Source organism: Drosophila sulfurigaster, chromosome 3 (assembly GCF_023558435.1).
Source record: "Drosophila sulfurigaster albostrigata strain 15112-1811.04 chromosome 3, ASM2355843v2, whole genome shotgun sequence".
Classification (NCBI taxonomy): Eukaryota; Metazoa; Arthropoda; class Insecta; order Diptera; family Drosophilidae; genus Drosophila; species Drosophila sulfurigaster.
Window position 1 is genome coordinate 16,887,839 of NC_084883.1, and position 13,041 is coordinate 16,900,879.

The window sequence follows — 13,041 nt, forward strand, 5'->3', positions numbered from 1 at the left end:
TGTAAAGTAGTTCTTGTTGCGCAGCTGTTGTACAAAGTCGTGTAGTGATGATATAAATTATAATGCGTTTGTTAATTCTTATTGCACAAACGACGCGTGTTAAATGTTCAATGCTGTGAAGTAATATACGTATTTGCTGAAAAAAACACTCAAACAGTGTGTGTTGCACAATAAGATGATAATAATATAGGAAACTAAGCACTGCATTTTTTACCCGGTCTTTTGTCTATACTTTTTGTTGCACTCGAAAAATCTACAACTTAAACTGTAAAGAATTGATATTAAATATACATATATTATTAAATTATATACACGTAACTATTTTGTGTTCAGTGCTGCAACGTTTAAATGTTCACTGTGGCAATAAAATGAAATGCGATTTCTTGTTGCTGTTTTTGTGGCTCTCGTTGGCGGCAGCCGGCGACGACAACAACAACAACAACGTTGACTCCACTGTTGCCAAATTTGCCAACGTTCGCATACGTCGCGCCTCCATTGACGTGGACAGCAAAGCGGGCAACGATGCAGCTGCCCAGCATAGCATCATCGATCTGCCCGACTGCGCCGATTTGCGCAAGTTTTGCACGCATCAAGCGTCCAGCGATAATCTGTCCATGTTGGAGTGTGCCTTAAGCTTCAGCTCAAGTCAACTGGAAGCACTGCCCGATGCCTGCCAGCATGCCTTGTGGCTGCAGCAACGTCAGCTGCAACTGCCCACTTGGGTGGAGCACACGCTGTTGCCCAACTATTGCAACGCCGAGCAGAACAAACTGCAGAGTTGCCTCAACTCGGTGGATCTGTGGGGCTGCCTGGAGGATCAGCGTCAACAGCTGCCGCAGAGCAACACCTGCCAGCAGCAACTGCGACGTGCACATGCTTCGCTGGGCAGCGATTACGCCAACATTGGGGAGTTCTACACCGCTTGTGGTGCCTTGGTGGAGCAACAGAAATGCGGACGCATGAATGTGGAACACTTGCCGGCACTTCTCTCCCAACTGGGCACCGTCCAGTGCCTAATGGCCCAAGCGCAGCCCATTGAGGCCAACTGCAAGGTTGCCATCAATGCCATCGAGTTGCAACGTGGCATGTTGGAGCTGTTTCGTGTGTGCGCCGATGACTTGAGTGCGCTCTGTCCGCAGGTAATTAACGATAAAATAGTGGCATAATCTTATCAGCTGTGTTATCCAATTTGGTTTTGTAGGAACGCGCTGGCACACCGGGCGGCTACAAGTGTCTGGTGCGGCACAAGAACGATCCATCACTGCGCACGCAATGCGCCACACAGATAACGCTGCGCGATCAGCAAATGGGACGCGATTATCGTGTGTCCCATGGCCTAGCCAAAGCGTGCAAGGACGACATCAAGCAGCATCATTGTCGTCGCGGTGTCTCCGAGGACAAACAGGTGCGTCTCGCCCAGATATTGCTGTGCCTGGAAACGGTTTCGAAGAACGGTACCAAACTGGCTCCCGAATGCCTTGTGGAGCTGAGCGATCATCGTCGCATGCTTATGACCGATTATCAACTGTCGCCGGAGCTGCTTAACGATTGTGCCGACGACATACCCAAGTTCTGTGCCGAGCAGCACAAGGCGCAGCTCGTGAATGGCTTCACGGGCACTGGCGGCGAGATCATTCACTGTCTGATGGAGCATGTGCGTGCACGGCGTGCACAGCATCGAGTGACATCGCAGTGTCAACGCGGCTTGGAAACGCTCATCAAGGTAAGCGATGCTGGCGAGGATTGGCGTGTGGATCCGGTGCTGAGACGTGCCTGCAAACCTGTGGTCGATGTGGCTTGCAAGGATGTGGAAGGCGGCGAAGCGCGTGTCATGAGCTGCCTCATGGAACGCATTGGCACACCAGTGATGCGACCGGAATGTGAACAGGCGCTGCTCATCATCGAGTACTTTGTGGCACGCGATTTCAAGCTGGATCCGCAGCTCTATAAGCACTGTCGCGACGATGCCATCAAGTATTGTCGCGCCAAACGGCAATGGGATGATGTTCAGGATGTGCAAATGGATCCCGAACGTGGTCCTTTAATACTGCCCTGTTTGCATCGCATGGCGTACAGCGAGGATAAGAATCAGAAGCTGCACAACGAGTGCTTCCGCGAGGTGAAGCGTGTGATGCGTCAGCGTGCCATCTCCGTGGATCTGATACCCGAGGTGGAGGACTATTGTTTATCCGATTTGTCGCTGTATTGTGGTGAGAACACCAAGAAGGGCTCCGAAATGGAATGTCTGCAGAATAGATTGGAGAAACTGCAACCGGAATGCAAAGAAGTTGTGACCAAATACACCGAGGAGGAGGCTGCTAACGTGGAACTCAATCCCGTCATTATGGCTGTGTGTTCAGAACCAATGCAGCAGCACTGTTCGGATGTGCTCAGTTCGGGCAACGATAATGGTTAGTTATTGGATTTTTATATATGTTTCTTATTGGACAGAGTGGGATAAAGCGGAGTGCTAATAACGAAAGCACGTATTATATTTAAATACTTTTGCGGCTATTCATTTATATAAATTTATCTGTCTGTCCGTCCGTAGAAAATTCAAAATTCAAAAATTGATGTAGCTGAAAAGCAGTTTAGATTTGTTTTATAATTTGTTCAACAAATAATATTAAGAGAATAATTTATTGTTTTTTTTAGGAATACAAACTAGAAAGCAGAATAATAACTAGTCGATATAGCATTTTAATAGACTCGAGTGTTAAGAACATTCCAAGCTTAATCAAAAAGTGATATAATATAATAGCGCAATTATCTAGCTTAGATACTCACTTTTGGATGCATTGGAGTCAGACAACTCTTTAATGAATTCCTTGAAAATGTATATTTTTTACAAACTATGCTAACTCCTCTCTTCTTCCCTTCAGGTAACATGATGGACTGTCTCATTGCGCATAAGAACGACCCCGATCTGCGCAAGAATCTCGGCTGTCGCGCTGCCATCGAGCACTTCCAAATCATCTCGTTGAAGAACTATCATTTCACCACCAAATTTAAGGAGGCTTGTCGCCGCTATGTGACGCGTCACTGCACAGCAAGTGCCACCAAGAACGAGGTTGTCGCCTGCCTCAGCGAGGTGATGCGCAACGACACCATCCGTGGTCAGCGTCATCAGATTCCGCGCGAGTGTCGGCAACAGGTGAAGGCGCAGCTCTATCAACAGCGTGAGAGCATCTCGCTGGATCCCAAGCTGGCGAATGCTTGTCAAACTGAACTGCAGAAGTTTTGTGCCGACCAAACGGGTCCTGGTCAGGTGAATAAAAATGCAAGTCATCCAGCACATTTGAATCCCCAATTAACACGATAAAAATCTCACAACAACTAACACTGCCCATTAAACCTGTGAACCATCGATTAATTGCATTTATTTGCAGGCTTTGGAGTGCCTCATACAGCAGACACCGCGATTGGGCAAGGCGTGTCATCATGTTGTCTTCATGATCAAGAAATCCGAGTTGGGCGACAGTGGCACCGATTATACGCTGCTCAGCACCTGTAAGGATATGGTCTACAAGTTCTGTCCCGATACGGAATCGGTCAAGATATTGGATTGCCTCAAGAAATACAAAGACGACAAGTCATTTGATCAACGCTGTCATCTGGTGGTTGTCAATCGCATGATCGAACAGAATACGGACTATCGTTTCAATCCGTCTCTGCAGAGTGCTTGTGGCAAGAACATCGATCGCTACTGCTCGAATATTGTGGCCTCCGCACAACCCAACGAGGAGCTCAACGGCAAGGTGAGTGCTTATTTTTAAATAATTTGATGGCACTTCTCTACTCAATTGAATCAGACCTTCTTAAAATCAAAAAATGTACTCGTGGTCGTTTAGTAAACACAAGCGTAAATATATTATTGATACTAAAATTGACATGAAATTTCCCTTAGATGTCATTAACAGTCCTAACTACTCAAGAAAAAAAGAACTAGCCAAAAATGCAAAGTTTAAATTGAACTTTACTCCTTACTTTTTGCTTACTGTAGTATATATTTAAGCTGCTTGAGTAGTGTAATGTATTCTCGTTATTAACATCAGATTTCTTAAAAGGGGAAATAATTATAGATCAAAATCTCTTTGTTAACAACTGCTCTTAAAAGGCGACTAAGTTAGCAACATGTAGTTATCTATAAGTCCAGTGAAACTTCTTATGAAATTTGCGACTAAATCTGGAAATTACTTCTTTCTGATTATCAAATAATTTATTATCTTTTTTTTTTGTTTCTGAAGAGTTATAAATATTTATTGCAAATGTAATGCAATACTTGACTCTTGAAATATTAGAATAGTATGAAATTTGAAGTCCCACCTGTTGCACATATTTATAAAGTATTGCACTAGATTTATCAACAAGAACTTTGACTGAATGTGACTGCTTTACATTCCATGATTCGATGATTTATTAAAAAGAACTATACTTTATTTTACTTACATTGCAATAATTAATGCACATTTCTTTATTATTACAAAAAAAAAATATATATATACAATTATTTACAAATATATAATAAGATATAGCAGCTTAAAGAAAATCAATTGTTTCAAAGCTTACTTTTCGGCTGAAACGTTTGTTGTCCGGATCATCAATGGTGGTCGTGAGCGTCTCTAGCAGATCCTCAGCCACATTAACCTTCAATCCCAGGCGATTGTAGGGACCACTTGGTGTAGAAAGAGGAGCAAGACCATTGGGCACGCCAGTGATGGCAAACGAGGTCCAAGTGTCGACCATGCGCTGTGCCATCAACGTATCGTTGCCCTGCAGCGGATGCGTGGCGAATAAATAAAGATTATCGTTGGAATGATGAACGCCACCGTTAAATGGATACTGTTCATTGCCAAATTCATAGCCAAAGCGAGTGTGTTCGCCTTCGTACTCAAAGCTGTAGACATAGACGGGTGAAGAAGGCTGCTTGGTGAGCAGTTTGCTGGCCAAGTTGATGACGGGCGACTTCATGTAGACCGTTGAAGTAAGCTAAGGTATAGGGAAATTATATTAGATTTGAATGTTAATCATTTAATAATACCTGACTTACATCAAAGTATGCGGGCAGTGCTTCATTATGGTCATGACTGCTAAGCAGCTCGGGCGTGAAGAGCAGACGATAGAGCAGCTGATCCGCCAATCCAGTGGCATCTTTCGTCAGATCCATCAAAGCCTGGGTAAATTGTCGCACACTCAACGCGCTCACATTCGACATTTTGCTAGCCACAATGTCGTAGTAAGCTAGAGAAGAGAGGACTGAGGATTAGCTGAAGCTCTTAAGCATGTCTTAGACTACTTACAAGCCAGCACAAAAGAGCCATCGTGTTGGGTGAAGCCCGTCATTAGAGGCACGCCCTGATAGTTGTCGAACAGCTGCTGTGGTTGCTGTGGCAAAATGCCTTGGAGATCGCCTACAACTGGGGAAAAGCTCTCCGCTTGCGTGGCCAGCAACAGCTCCTTGACGGAGGCAGTTTGCACACAGCTCAACAGCTTCTTGCGCTTGTCGCACTGCTCGCAACCCAATTGCTCACAAATCTGACGAGCTTGCTCCTCTGGTTCTTTGGTAATCGCCCAAGAGGCGAAGATCGAACCCGACTGCACAATCGCACGTTGGAAGTACTGCTCACTGCTGCGTGGACTCAACAGGAGAGCGCTTGTAACTCCAGCTCCTGCACTCTGGCCAAAGATTGTCACCTGGCTGGGATCGCCACCGAATTTCGATATGTGTTTCTGCACCCAATTCAAAGCGAGTAGAATGTCGCCAATTGGTGCATTTCCTGGCAAATCCTCACTCAGTGTTGTCAGCCAGCCCAAGGCGCCAACGCGATAATGGGGCACAACGAGCACCACATCCTTCTCAAGCAGGTAGTTGGGTGGATGATCCTGCGAGGAGCCGTTGTAGTAGCCTCCACCATAGACATAAAACATAACAGGTTGACGAGCAGTCAACTAGAGATGAAAGAAAAAAGAAAACAAGAAAGAAAGTTACAGTCAATTGTGTATTAATTTTAAAATATACCATATTATTAAATATATACCATTGGCTATAATTGGTATATTAAAAAAAGGTTTGGACTGCGTGCAAACATTGGAAGTACCTTCGAAAACTATATTTTTAATAGTCTTTAAGATCTAAGTGTTTATATAGATAACGTCTATACTTTATAGAGTCAGAGATGTCTCAATCTGCCTGTTACATACATGTTCCTTATATCCTGTAGCGGGTATAAACAGTTAATAAAATTGTAGTGCAGTCTAGCATGCTTTATTTCACTACAATAAAGGGTATTTTCAAAAGGTAGCTCAATTAATCTTAACTGTTTGTACACAATAGCAACGGCTACTACTTTGGAAGATCATAAATGAATCAGTTAAGCTGATAAACAACAGGTTTCAATACAAAATTGAGTGTGCTCGACAGTAGAATACCTTGTACTCAATTAAAATAATATTACATTAATAATAAATAAACAGTACAATGAAATGTTCAAGATAATCAGTAATATTGATAAGTTATCGATCAATTTAAATCAAGTCATCGTATTTATTATTCACCATCAATTAATTACTAAGCACTTATACTCTCTCTGATTTGATAATCTAATCAGCATTAAGTTTTTACACGTTGTTTTAATTTACATCTTCTGCTATGTCAATAACCCAGCAAGAGAGGTTTGTTCCTGTCTGATTGAAATCTGACATAATAATACCCCCCATCTTAATGGAAATTTTGCTGAATTTGCAAAAACATAAGCTGATCTGAAATGCTGATTAAGCAAGTAAAAGTCGAGAGTAGACGACTTTGAAATACGCGGCACTAGAGTCAAGTTATAGATAATCATCATGTAGTGAACAGCGAATCTTGAATAGCTTTTAGATTTTCATTCAAAAGTTTTTCTTTTGATTTACTAAACTCTCAGTTTCCACTCACTTAGCATACCCTTCTAAGTTAATTGGTAATCGACGATTATTATTCAATTAGATTTACACACAATAAGACCTGATAGTGACTTATTAGGCGTCGAGTAAGTTCCCAAGTTAAAACTTTTAATTGCTGTGAATAATTAACTCATAAGTTAGGCTGTAACTGAGTCAAATCACAACTGTAAAAGATTTGTGCCAAAACTCGTAAAGATAAAGTAATATTGCAATTCATAAATGTTAAAAATACTCACATTCTTTGTGTAGACGCACAAGTTGAGACAATCCTCCAGTTGTTCATTCGATAGCTGCGCATCCAAATTGGTTATCACCGGACAGCGCTGTCCAAAGTCCAAAGCGTCGTGTGTGCCCGTCCAGGGCAAACGCTCAACAGGTGCCTTTTATTTTTATTTGGCGGGGTACGAAAGTCATTTTAATTGCGGCGCCATAAAGCGGATGGTTTATGAGAATGCGAATTCATTGCGAAATTGTACTCAGCATGACAAGATTCAAACTCACTTTGAAACGCAGTGATTTAACTGGTGCCTCAGCATAGGGAATGCCTCTGAATTGTAGAATACTTTGATTAGTCCAAGCAGTTTTTCCATAATTTCCACGAACAGCGCCTTGTTTGTCAGCAAGTTGCACAGTTACTGTCCTTTGGAATATGGGCACAGGTTCGTCCACAAAGGATGCATCGGCATGGATGATCAGCCAGCCTGCTAGTAAAGCGCACAAAATGCCGCAAAACGTTAACATCACGTATACGACCCCACGACGCATCGAATGGAACTGACGAGATCCGACAGAGCCCAGACAACCAGAACACAATCGTTAATTGTGATCGTTTACCACGGCTTTCTTATCGCTACGAACGCGTCTATGACGCGCTCTTGAGAGGCACGTCAATCGCATGGGAGAATGATGAAAATTAGAAAACTCCGTCAAGCATTTCATGTATTAATAATCTAATTCAATAATAGAATCTCCCAGGCTAAAATTATGGCTTGATAGCAAATATGAATTATGAGACGAATGGAAATCGAACACGTAAAAAAAATGTTTGAACTAAATTTATAAAATTAAAGAGAGCTTTAATTTATGAATGCAAACTAGAAAACAATTTGATTTTTTTATTTCTTTTTTTTAAATAAATTTTTTTTTTTGTATTTTAGCGGTAGATAGATTCGGTATATTTTAAAATTAATGCCACATTGTTTTCATTTAATTCAAAATAGGTTGGAGTATCTTTAAGTTGAGCACACTCAACTTGTTATAGTTAAAATTGTTAACATTGAAAATCTGACCGGTAATTTTTGTTGTTAATATTCCAAATTAAATAAATAGTAAATTATCAACTCATTCTTCGATTCATTCTTCAATTTAGTTAATATGAGTCTGGCGAATACACAACATAAAATGTACTATTAAAAAAATCTAATTTGTTTAAAAGTTAATTTGTCTTTACTAAATCAATATCAATTTGTATCTCAGGTCATCAAATGCCTTAAGGAAAAGTTCCGGCAATCGAAACTGGACGAGACCTGCTCGCAGGAAATGATCAAAATTCTGCAGGAACAAGCCTTGAACTACAAACTGAATCCGGTGCTGCAGCATTTCTGCAAATCCGAAATACAGCAGCTGTGCCAGGCGCCCTCTGAGGGTGACGAGCATGGCCAGGTGGAGGAATGTCTGAAGACAGCATTTCTCAAGAAGCAACTGATCAATCGCGAGTGCCAGCTTGAGGTGGCGACACTGATAGCCGAGGACAAAGCCGACATACAGGTTGATCCGATACTGGAATCGGCTTGCACTGTGGATTTATTACGTTACTGTGCCAAGATCTCCAGCGGCAATGGCCGAAGTAAGTTGTATGGATTTTGGTGATTGCAAGTTCTAATAGTCTAATTTAAATTCCATTTAGAATTGAACTGTCTGCGCACGCTGTTGCGAGAGACGCCCAACTCGCTGGAGTTGGATTGCCGCGAGAAGCTGAAGCGACGCATCGAAATGTTTCGCAATGCGGATGATGCGCTCGCCCAGCCGCCAGAGGATATGCAGCAGCTGGTGCAACAGGTGGTCACATCGCCGGCACGAAAGTTCTTCCTTGTGATATTAATGAGCGCCACGGGCTTGGTCTTTCTGACTGGCATCTTCCTTGGACGCGCCACCAAACGTGCAATGGGCTTAAAGAATAAATAAAAAACGTAACACAGACTGTAGATGATATTAATGTAAAACAAATTAGCTGATCTGTAGTAGTTGAGACATACGTAGGTTGAATGTTTGCGCTTCCTCCCACCCTTACCCCCACTCACATCTTCCGTTTTTCGTGCGCTTGATGTTTTCCATATTTTTGGATCCCATTTTTCACTGCAATCAGCAATTTTTAAAAGCAATTTGTGGCTTAATCGATTGTAAGACCAAAAAGCGAAAGTGTAATTAATTTCACAGAAAACACTTAAGTAACTAAGAAATTTGTATGATTTAATTGAATTGTGTATGTATTGATTTCTATTGTAAAATAAATTGTATTTTTATAACTGAAAAAAGTCATTTAAATTGTGCGCCCGGAAGCTATTGGGGAAAATATTATCGATAAGAGTTGTGGCAGCGATAATAAATGTGCGCATCGCTATGCAATTGCGGCGATGCAATTCAGTGTGACCGTTAACGGTGTATTGACCTTTTGGTAATGTGATAAATATATTCCAATAGAATTCAAGTAAGAACAATACCAACGACATTTATAGAAGTCAAATAAGACGAGCAGATTAATTTTTACTTGAAATTAAAAAGACGGAACAGTTTCGATTACTGGAAAATATGTAAAATCGAATTGCTTCCATCTCTAACATTCATTCAGTTGCAGCGCATTTAACGAAAAAAAAGGCTGAAACTTTTTGCTGCTGCTCAAAAAAAGCTCATTTTAAATGGCTTTGTATATTTTAAAATAGACATAGTTAAAGGTGAAAGTGTAAAGTTAGCATAACTAGTGTTGTTATATGATGAAGAAAAGAATGTTTTTGAAACATTCATAAGGCGTTTTTAGCTCAAGCTTCTCATAAGAGCAGCACACGTACGCACACGCAACACACACGTACACACACAGAGAGCAGACACTCACACACACGCCGCGGTCAACGCAAAACAAGTTCTAATAAGAAAAGCAAAGCACACGACGACAACGGCGAACACAAAGCAAAGAGAAGCAACAGCTTGCTTTGGCGTGCAGTTTCCACTTGGACTTCATGATGGGCACCAGCAGCGGCATTAAAACTGAAGGTGAGGCACATTTTTTTGTTTGAAAAACTTGTTGGGCCTAACACCAAATGTGGTTCGGTGGTATAACTTCAATTTCTTTGTTCTTATTTGCTGTTTTAGAACCCCGAGCATTGGGCCTGAATCACTCAAGCAGCAGTAGCAGCAATAACAACAGCACTGCAGCTGCTGTGGCGGCCGCAGTGGCAGCCGGAAATGCAGCAAGTTCAGCGGCCGCTGCCGCCTCCCTCTCGTCCGTAGAGTTGTGTTTAGTGTGCGGAGATCGGGCGTCGGGTCGCCACTATGGTGCCATTAGCTGTGAGGGCTGCAAGGGATTCTTCAAGCGCTCGATACGCAAACAGCTGGGCTATCAATGTCGCGGGGCCATGAACTGTGAGGTGACCAAACACCATCGCAACAGGTGTCAATTCTGTCGGCTGCAAAAGTGTTTGGCCAGCGGCATGCGAAGTGATTGTAATTTTCGTTTAAGTCGTCGTCTCAAAAAACAACAACCAACAAAACTGCACGCATCCCACTCACACATACGCACACACATACATGCTAAAGTCACACTGGTTTGTGGTATAAGACACTTGTTAGTTGGAGCGAGACAAGTGCTAGTTGAGTGCTCCAATTGGCAGGCGTCTGCTTGTAATTGCTCTGATTAGATTACAAGTTGGGCCAAGGTTGCCACATTGCTGCAAAATATGCTGCAGCTAACAAGTGTCATTACCCGAATACTAATTCATGCATGTAGCGTGTTAACACGCACACGCACAAATTCATGCAAACACAACTTTAGCCACTCTCATACATGCTTATCAATCTGTTCCAATTGGATGCATGCCTGCAGTTGGGCTGCTTGGCTTGCAAGCTGCGCCAAGGTTGCCACCCGATTGCAATTATGCTCATCACCCCACTGACTACTAATTCATACATGCACCCACACACACATACACGACCATAAGCGCTTACCCACACACATTAATGCATTAATTACTTTGCTGAAGTTGCAACGCTTGCTAATTGCTTTCTCTATCCATTCCCAATCTGCAGCCGTGCAGCACGAACGAAAACCGATTGTGGATCGCAAAGATGGCCTCGCTTCCAGTTCCAGCAGTGGTGGCATCTCCGCCTCTGGCTCGACTGCAACAGGTGGCAGCTCTAGCGGTTCCGTGGCCAACAAATCCAGTTACCAACAGGTGCGAGTAAAGCAGCAACAGCAGCAGCAACAACAACAACATGCATCATCTGTGGCAGCTGCTGCAGCGAGCGCTGCGCTTTTTCAGCATGCGGCCACGCCCCCTGTATCAAGCACAGCCAACTCGACGCCCTTTGGCCTCAACGAGAATCTATTCCCCATGGGCCTGAACTTTGCCGAGCTCACCCAGACGCTGAGTAAGTGCAGACAACTGAAGGGAGAAAAGTTCAACTTTCATAATCTGGTCTTTTTCAGTGCTCGCTTCACAACAACAGCAACAGCAGCAGCAACAAGCTGCCAGCAGCAATGCTCCCAGTCACTGCTATTCACCCGAGTTGGCCAAGCCGGAACTCGACGAGGATGACGATGATTCCATGGACAATAGCAGCACACTTTGCCTGCAACTCTTGGCCAACAGTGCCAGCAATAATAACTCACAGCACTTGAATTTCAATGCGGCTGCAGCCGCCGCAGCAGCAGCAAACGTTGATGCCAGCAACACATTACCCACACCCGCCACTGTGGGATTGATTCAGAGCACGCTGGATAAGCGGGCGATTGACAAGGCGCTGCAATTGCTGCAGCCCATACAACAGCAGCTGGATCGCAGCCAGAGCAGTCAGAACACAGCAGCTGGACTCAGCATTAAACCCGAATGTGAATCGGATGCCGAGGACAGCGGCACAGAGGATGTGGATGCTGATCTGGTGGAGCACATGGATTTGGATTTTGACTATTGCAATCGTGGGGATTTTGTGGCCAACGAAGCCATCTTTGAGCAGGAACTGTTCCCATCGGAGGCACAATGCGCCTTCCATGTGCAACCTCCTACCTTGGTGCACTCCTATCTGAACATGCACTATGTGTGCGAGACGGGGGCCAGGATCATCTTCTTGACTGTGCACACCTTGAGGAAAGTGCCCGCCTTTGAGCTGCTCGATGCTCACACACAGATGAAGTTGCTTCGCGGCTCTTGGCCAGCATTGGTGGCAGTGGCATTGGCTCAATGCCAACGCCAATTGGCCGTCTCGACCATCATTGGACAGCTGGTGCATAGTGTGCGTCAGGTGGCGGATATCGATAAGATTGAACCACAAAAGATTGCGAAGCTGGCGCAGATTACGCGCACCATTCACGACTTTGTGCAGGAGTTGCAGTCGCAGGACGTGACCGACTTGGAGTTTGGTCTTTTGCGTCTCGTGTTGCTCTTCAATCCGCTGCTGTTGCAGCCGAATCGTCGGGAACGCTCACTGCGTGCCTATGTGAAGCGTGTGCAGCTTTATGCGTTGGCCACTTTGCGTCGCCAGAGTGGAGGAGAGGAGCGTGCGAATGGTTTGTTTGCTAGTCTGTTGCCGTTGAGCGGCTTGGAATCGGAGCTAACCGAAGAGCTGTTCTTTGCCAATCTTGTGGGGCAAATGCAAATCGATTCAATGATTCCCTTCATTCTGATGATGTGCAACAGCAACGGACTGTAAGGCGGAAGATGGCACTAAAAAAAAAAGCAAGACTGATTGGGCAGCATTCTTACCGAAGGCGAAGGGCGGGGCCAAGCTGCGCATATTGCGGACAATACTTAGTTGATAGTTCATATAAAAACTCTATATACATATTACATATTATACAAATTGCATTATGAATTTTAAAACATTTGAAATGTG

The 13,041-nt window shown here is 43.7% G+C and overlaps 3 protein-coding genes across 5 annotated transcripts; 2 read left to right on the top strand and 1 right to left on the bottom strand.

Annotated features, from left to right (window-relative positions):
* Positions 1 to 20: 20 nt before the first annotated feature.
* Positions 21 to 9,416, top strand: LOC133842217 (Golgi apparatus protein 1). Of its 2 annotated transcripts, none has more exons than XM_062275238.1 (6): positions 21 to 1,139; positions 1,202 to 2,411; positions 2,883 to 3,280; positions 3,390 to 3,758; positions 8,416 to 8,785; positions 8,846 to 9,416. In XM_062275238.1, the coding sequence occupies exons 1-6, from the start codon at positions 369 to 371 to the stop codon at positions 9,121 to 9,123; spliced, it is 3,396 nt and encodes a 1,131-aa protein (XP_062131222.1). In that variant the 5' UTR covers positions 21 to 368; the 3' UTR covers positions 9,124 to 9,416. The 2 variants fall into 2 exon arrangements, with proteins under 2 accessions (XP_062131222.1, XP_062131223.1); XM_062275239.1 differs by having other exon boundaries at positions 2,883 to 3,268.
* On the bottom strand, positions 4,436 to 7,736 carry LOC133842221 (glutactin). Its single transcript, XM_062275245.1, has 5 exons — positions 7,441 to 7,736; positions 7,176 to 7,319; positions 5,301 to 5,949; positions 5,051 to 5,241; positions 4,436 to 4,989 (listed from the first exon to the last, which is right to left on the bottom strand). Exons 1-5 carry the CDS (start codon positions 7,702 to 7,704, stop codon positions 4,540 to 4,542), a joined length of 1,698 nt encoding a protein of 565 aa, XP_062131229.1. The 5' UTR covers positions 7,705 to 7,736; the 3' UTR covers positions 4,436 to 4,539.
* A 370-nt stretch (positions 9,417 to 9,786) lies between the features above and the next one.
* Positions 9,787 to 13,030, top strand: LOC133842219 (nuclear hormone receptor HR78). Of its 2 annotated transcripts, none has more exons than XM_062275243.1 (4): positions 9,787 to 10,206; positions 10,306 to 10,650; positions 11,239 to 11,580; positions 11,639 to 13,030. In XM_062275243.1, exons 1-4 carry the CDS (start codon positions 10,173 to 10,175, stop codon positions 12,856 to 12,858), a joined length of 1,941 nt encoding a protein of 646 aa, XP_062131227.1. In that variant the 5' UTR covers positions 9,787 to 10,172; the 3' UTR covers positions 12,859 to 13,030. The 2 variants fall into 2 exon arrangements, with proteins under 2 accessions (XP_062131227.1, XP_062131225.1); XM_062275241.1 differs by having other exon boundaries at positions 9,788 to 10,206; positions 10,306 to 10,656.
* The last annotated feature ends 11 nt before the right edge of the window (positions 13,031 to 13,041 follow it).

Coding starts and splice junctions, on each gene's coding strand:
- LOC133842217 (XM_062275238.1), top strand. CDS start 369: ATGAAATGCGATTTCTTGTTGCTGTTTTTGTGGCTCTCGTTGGCGGCA. Junction 2,412..2,882: donor CAGTTCGGGCAACGATAATG/GTTAGTTATTGG, acceptor TCTTCCCTTCAG/GTAACATGATGGACTGTCTC. Junction 3,281..3,389: donor CTGGTCAGGTGAATAAAAAT/GCAAGTCATCCA, acceptor ATTTATTTGCAG/GCTTTGGAGTGCCTCATACA.
- LOC133842219 (XM_062275241.1), top strand. CDS start 10,173: ATGATGGGCACCAGCAGCGGCATTAAAACTGAAG. Junction 10,657..11,238: donor CAGCGGCATGCGAAGTGATT/GTAATTTTCGTT, acceptor CCCAATCTGCAG/CCGTGCAGCACGAACGAAAA. Junction 11,581..11,638: donor CGAGCTCACCCAGACGCTGA/GTAAGTGCAGAC, acceptor GGTCTTTTTCAG/TGCTCGCTTCACAACAACAG.
- LOC133842221 (XM_062275245.1), bottom strand. CDS start 7,704: ATGCGTCGTGGGGTCGTATACGTGATGTTAACGTTTTGCGGCATTTTG. Junction 7,320..7,440: donor TTAAATCACTGCGTTTCAAA/GTGAGTTTGAAT, acceptor TAAAAATAAAAG/GCACCTGTTGAGCGTTTGCC. Junction 4,990..5,050: donor CACTGCCCGCATACTTTGAT/GTAAGTCAGGTA, acceptor CCTATACCTTAG/CTTACTTCAACGGTCTACAT.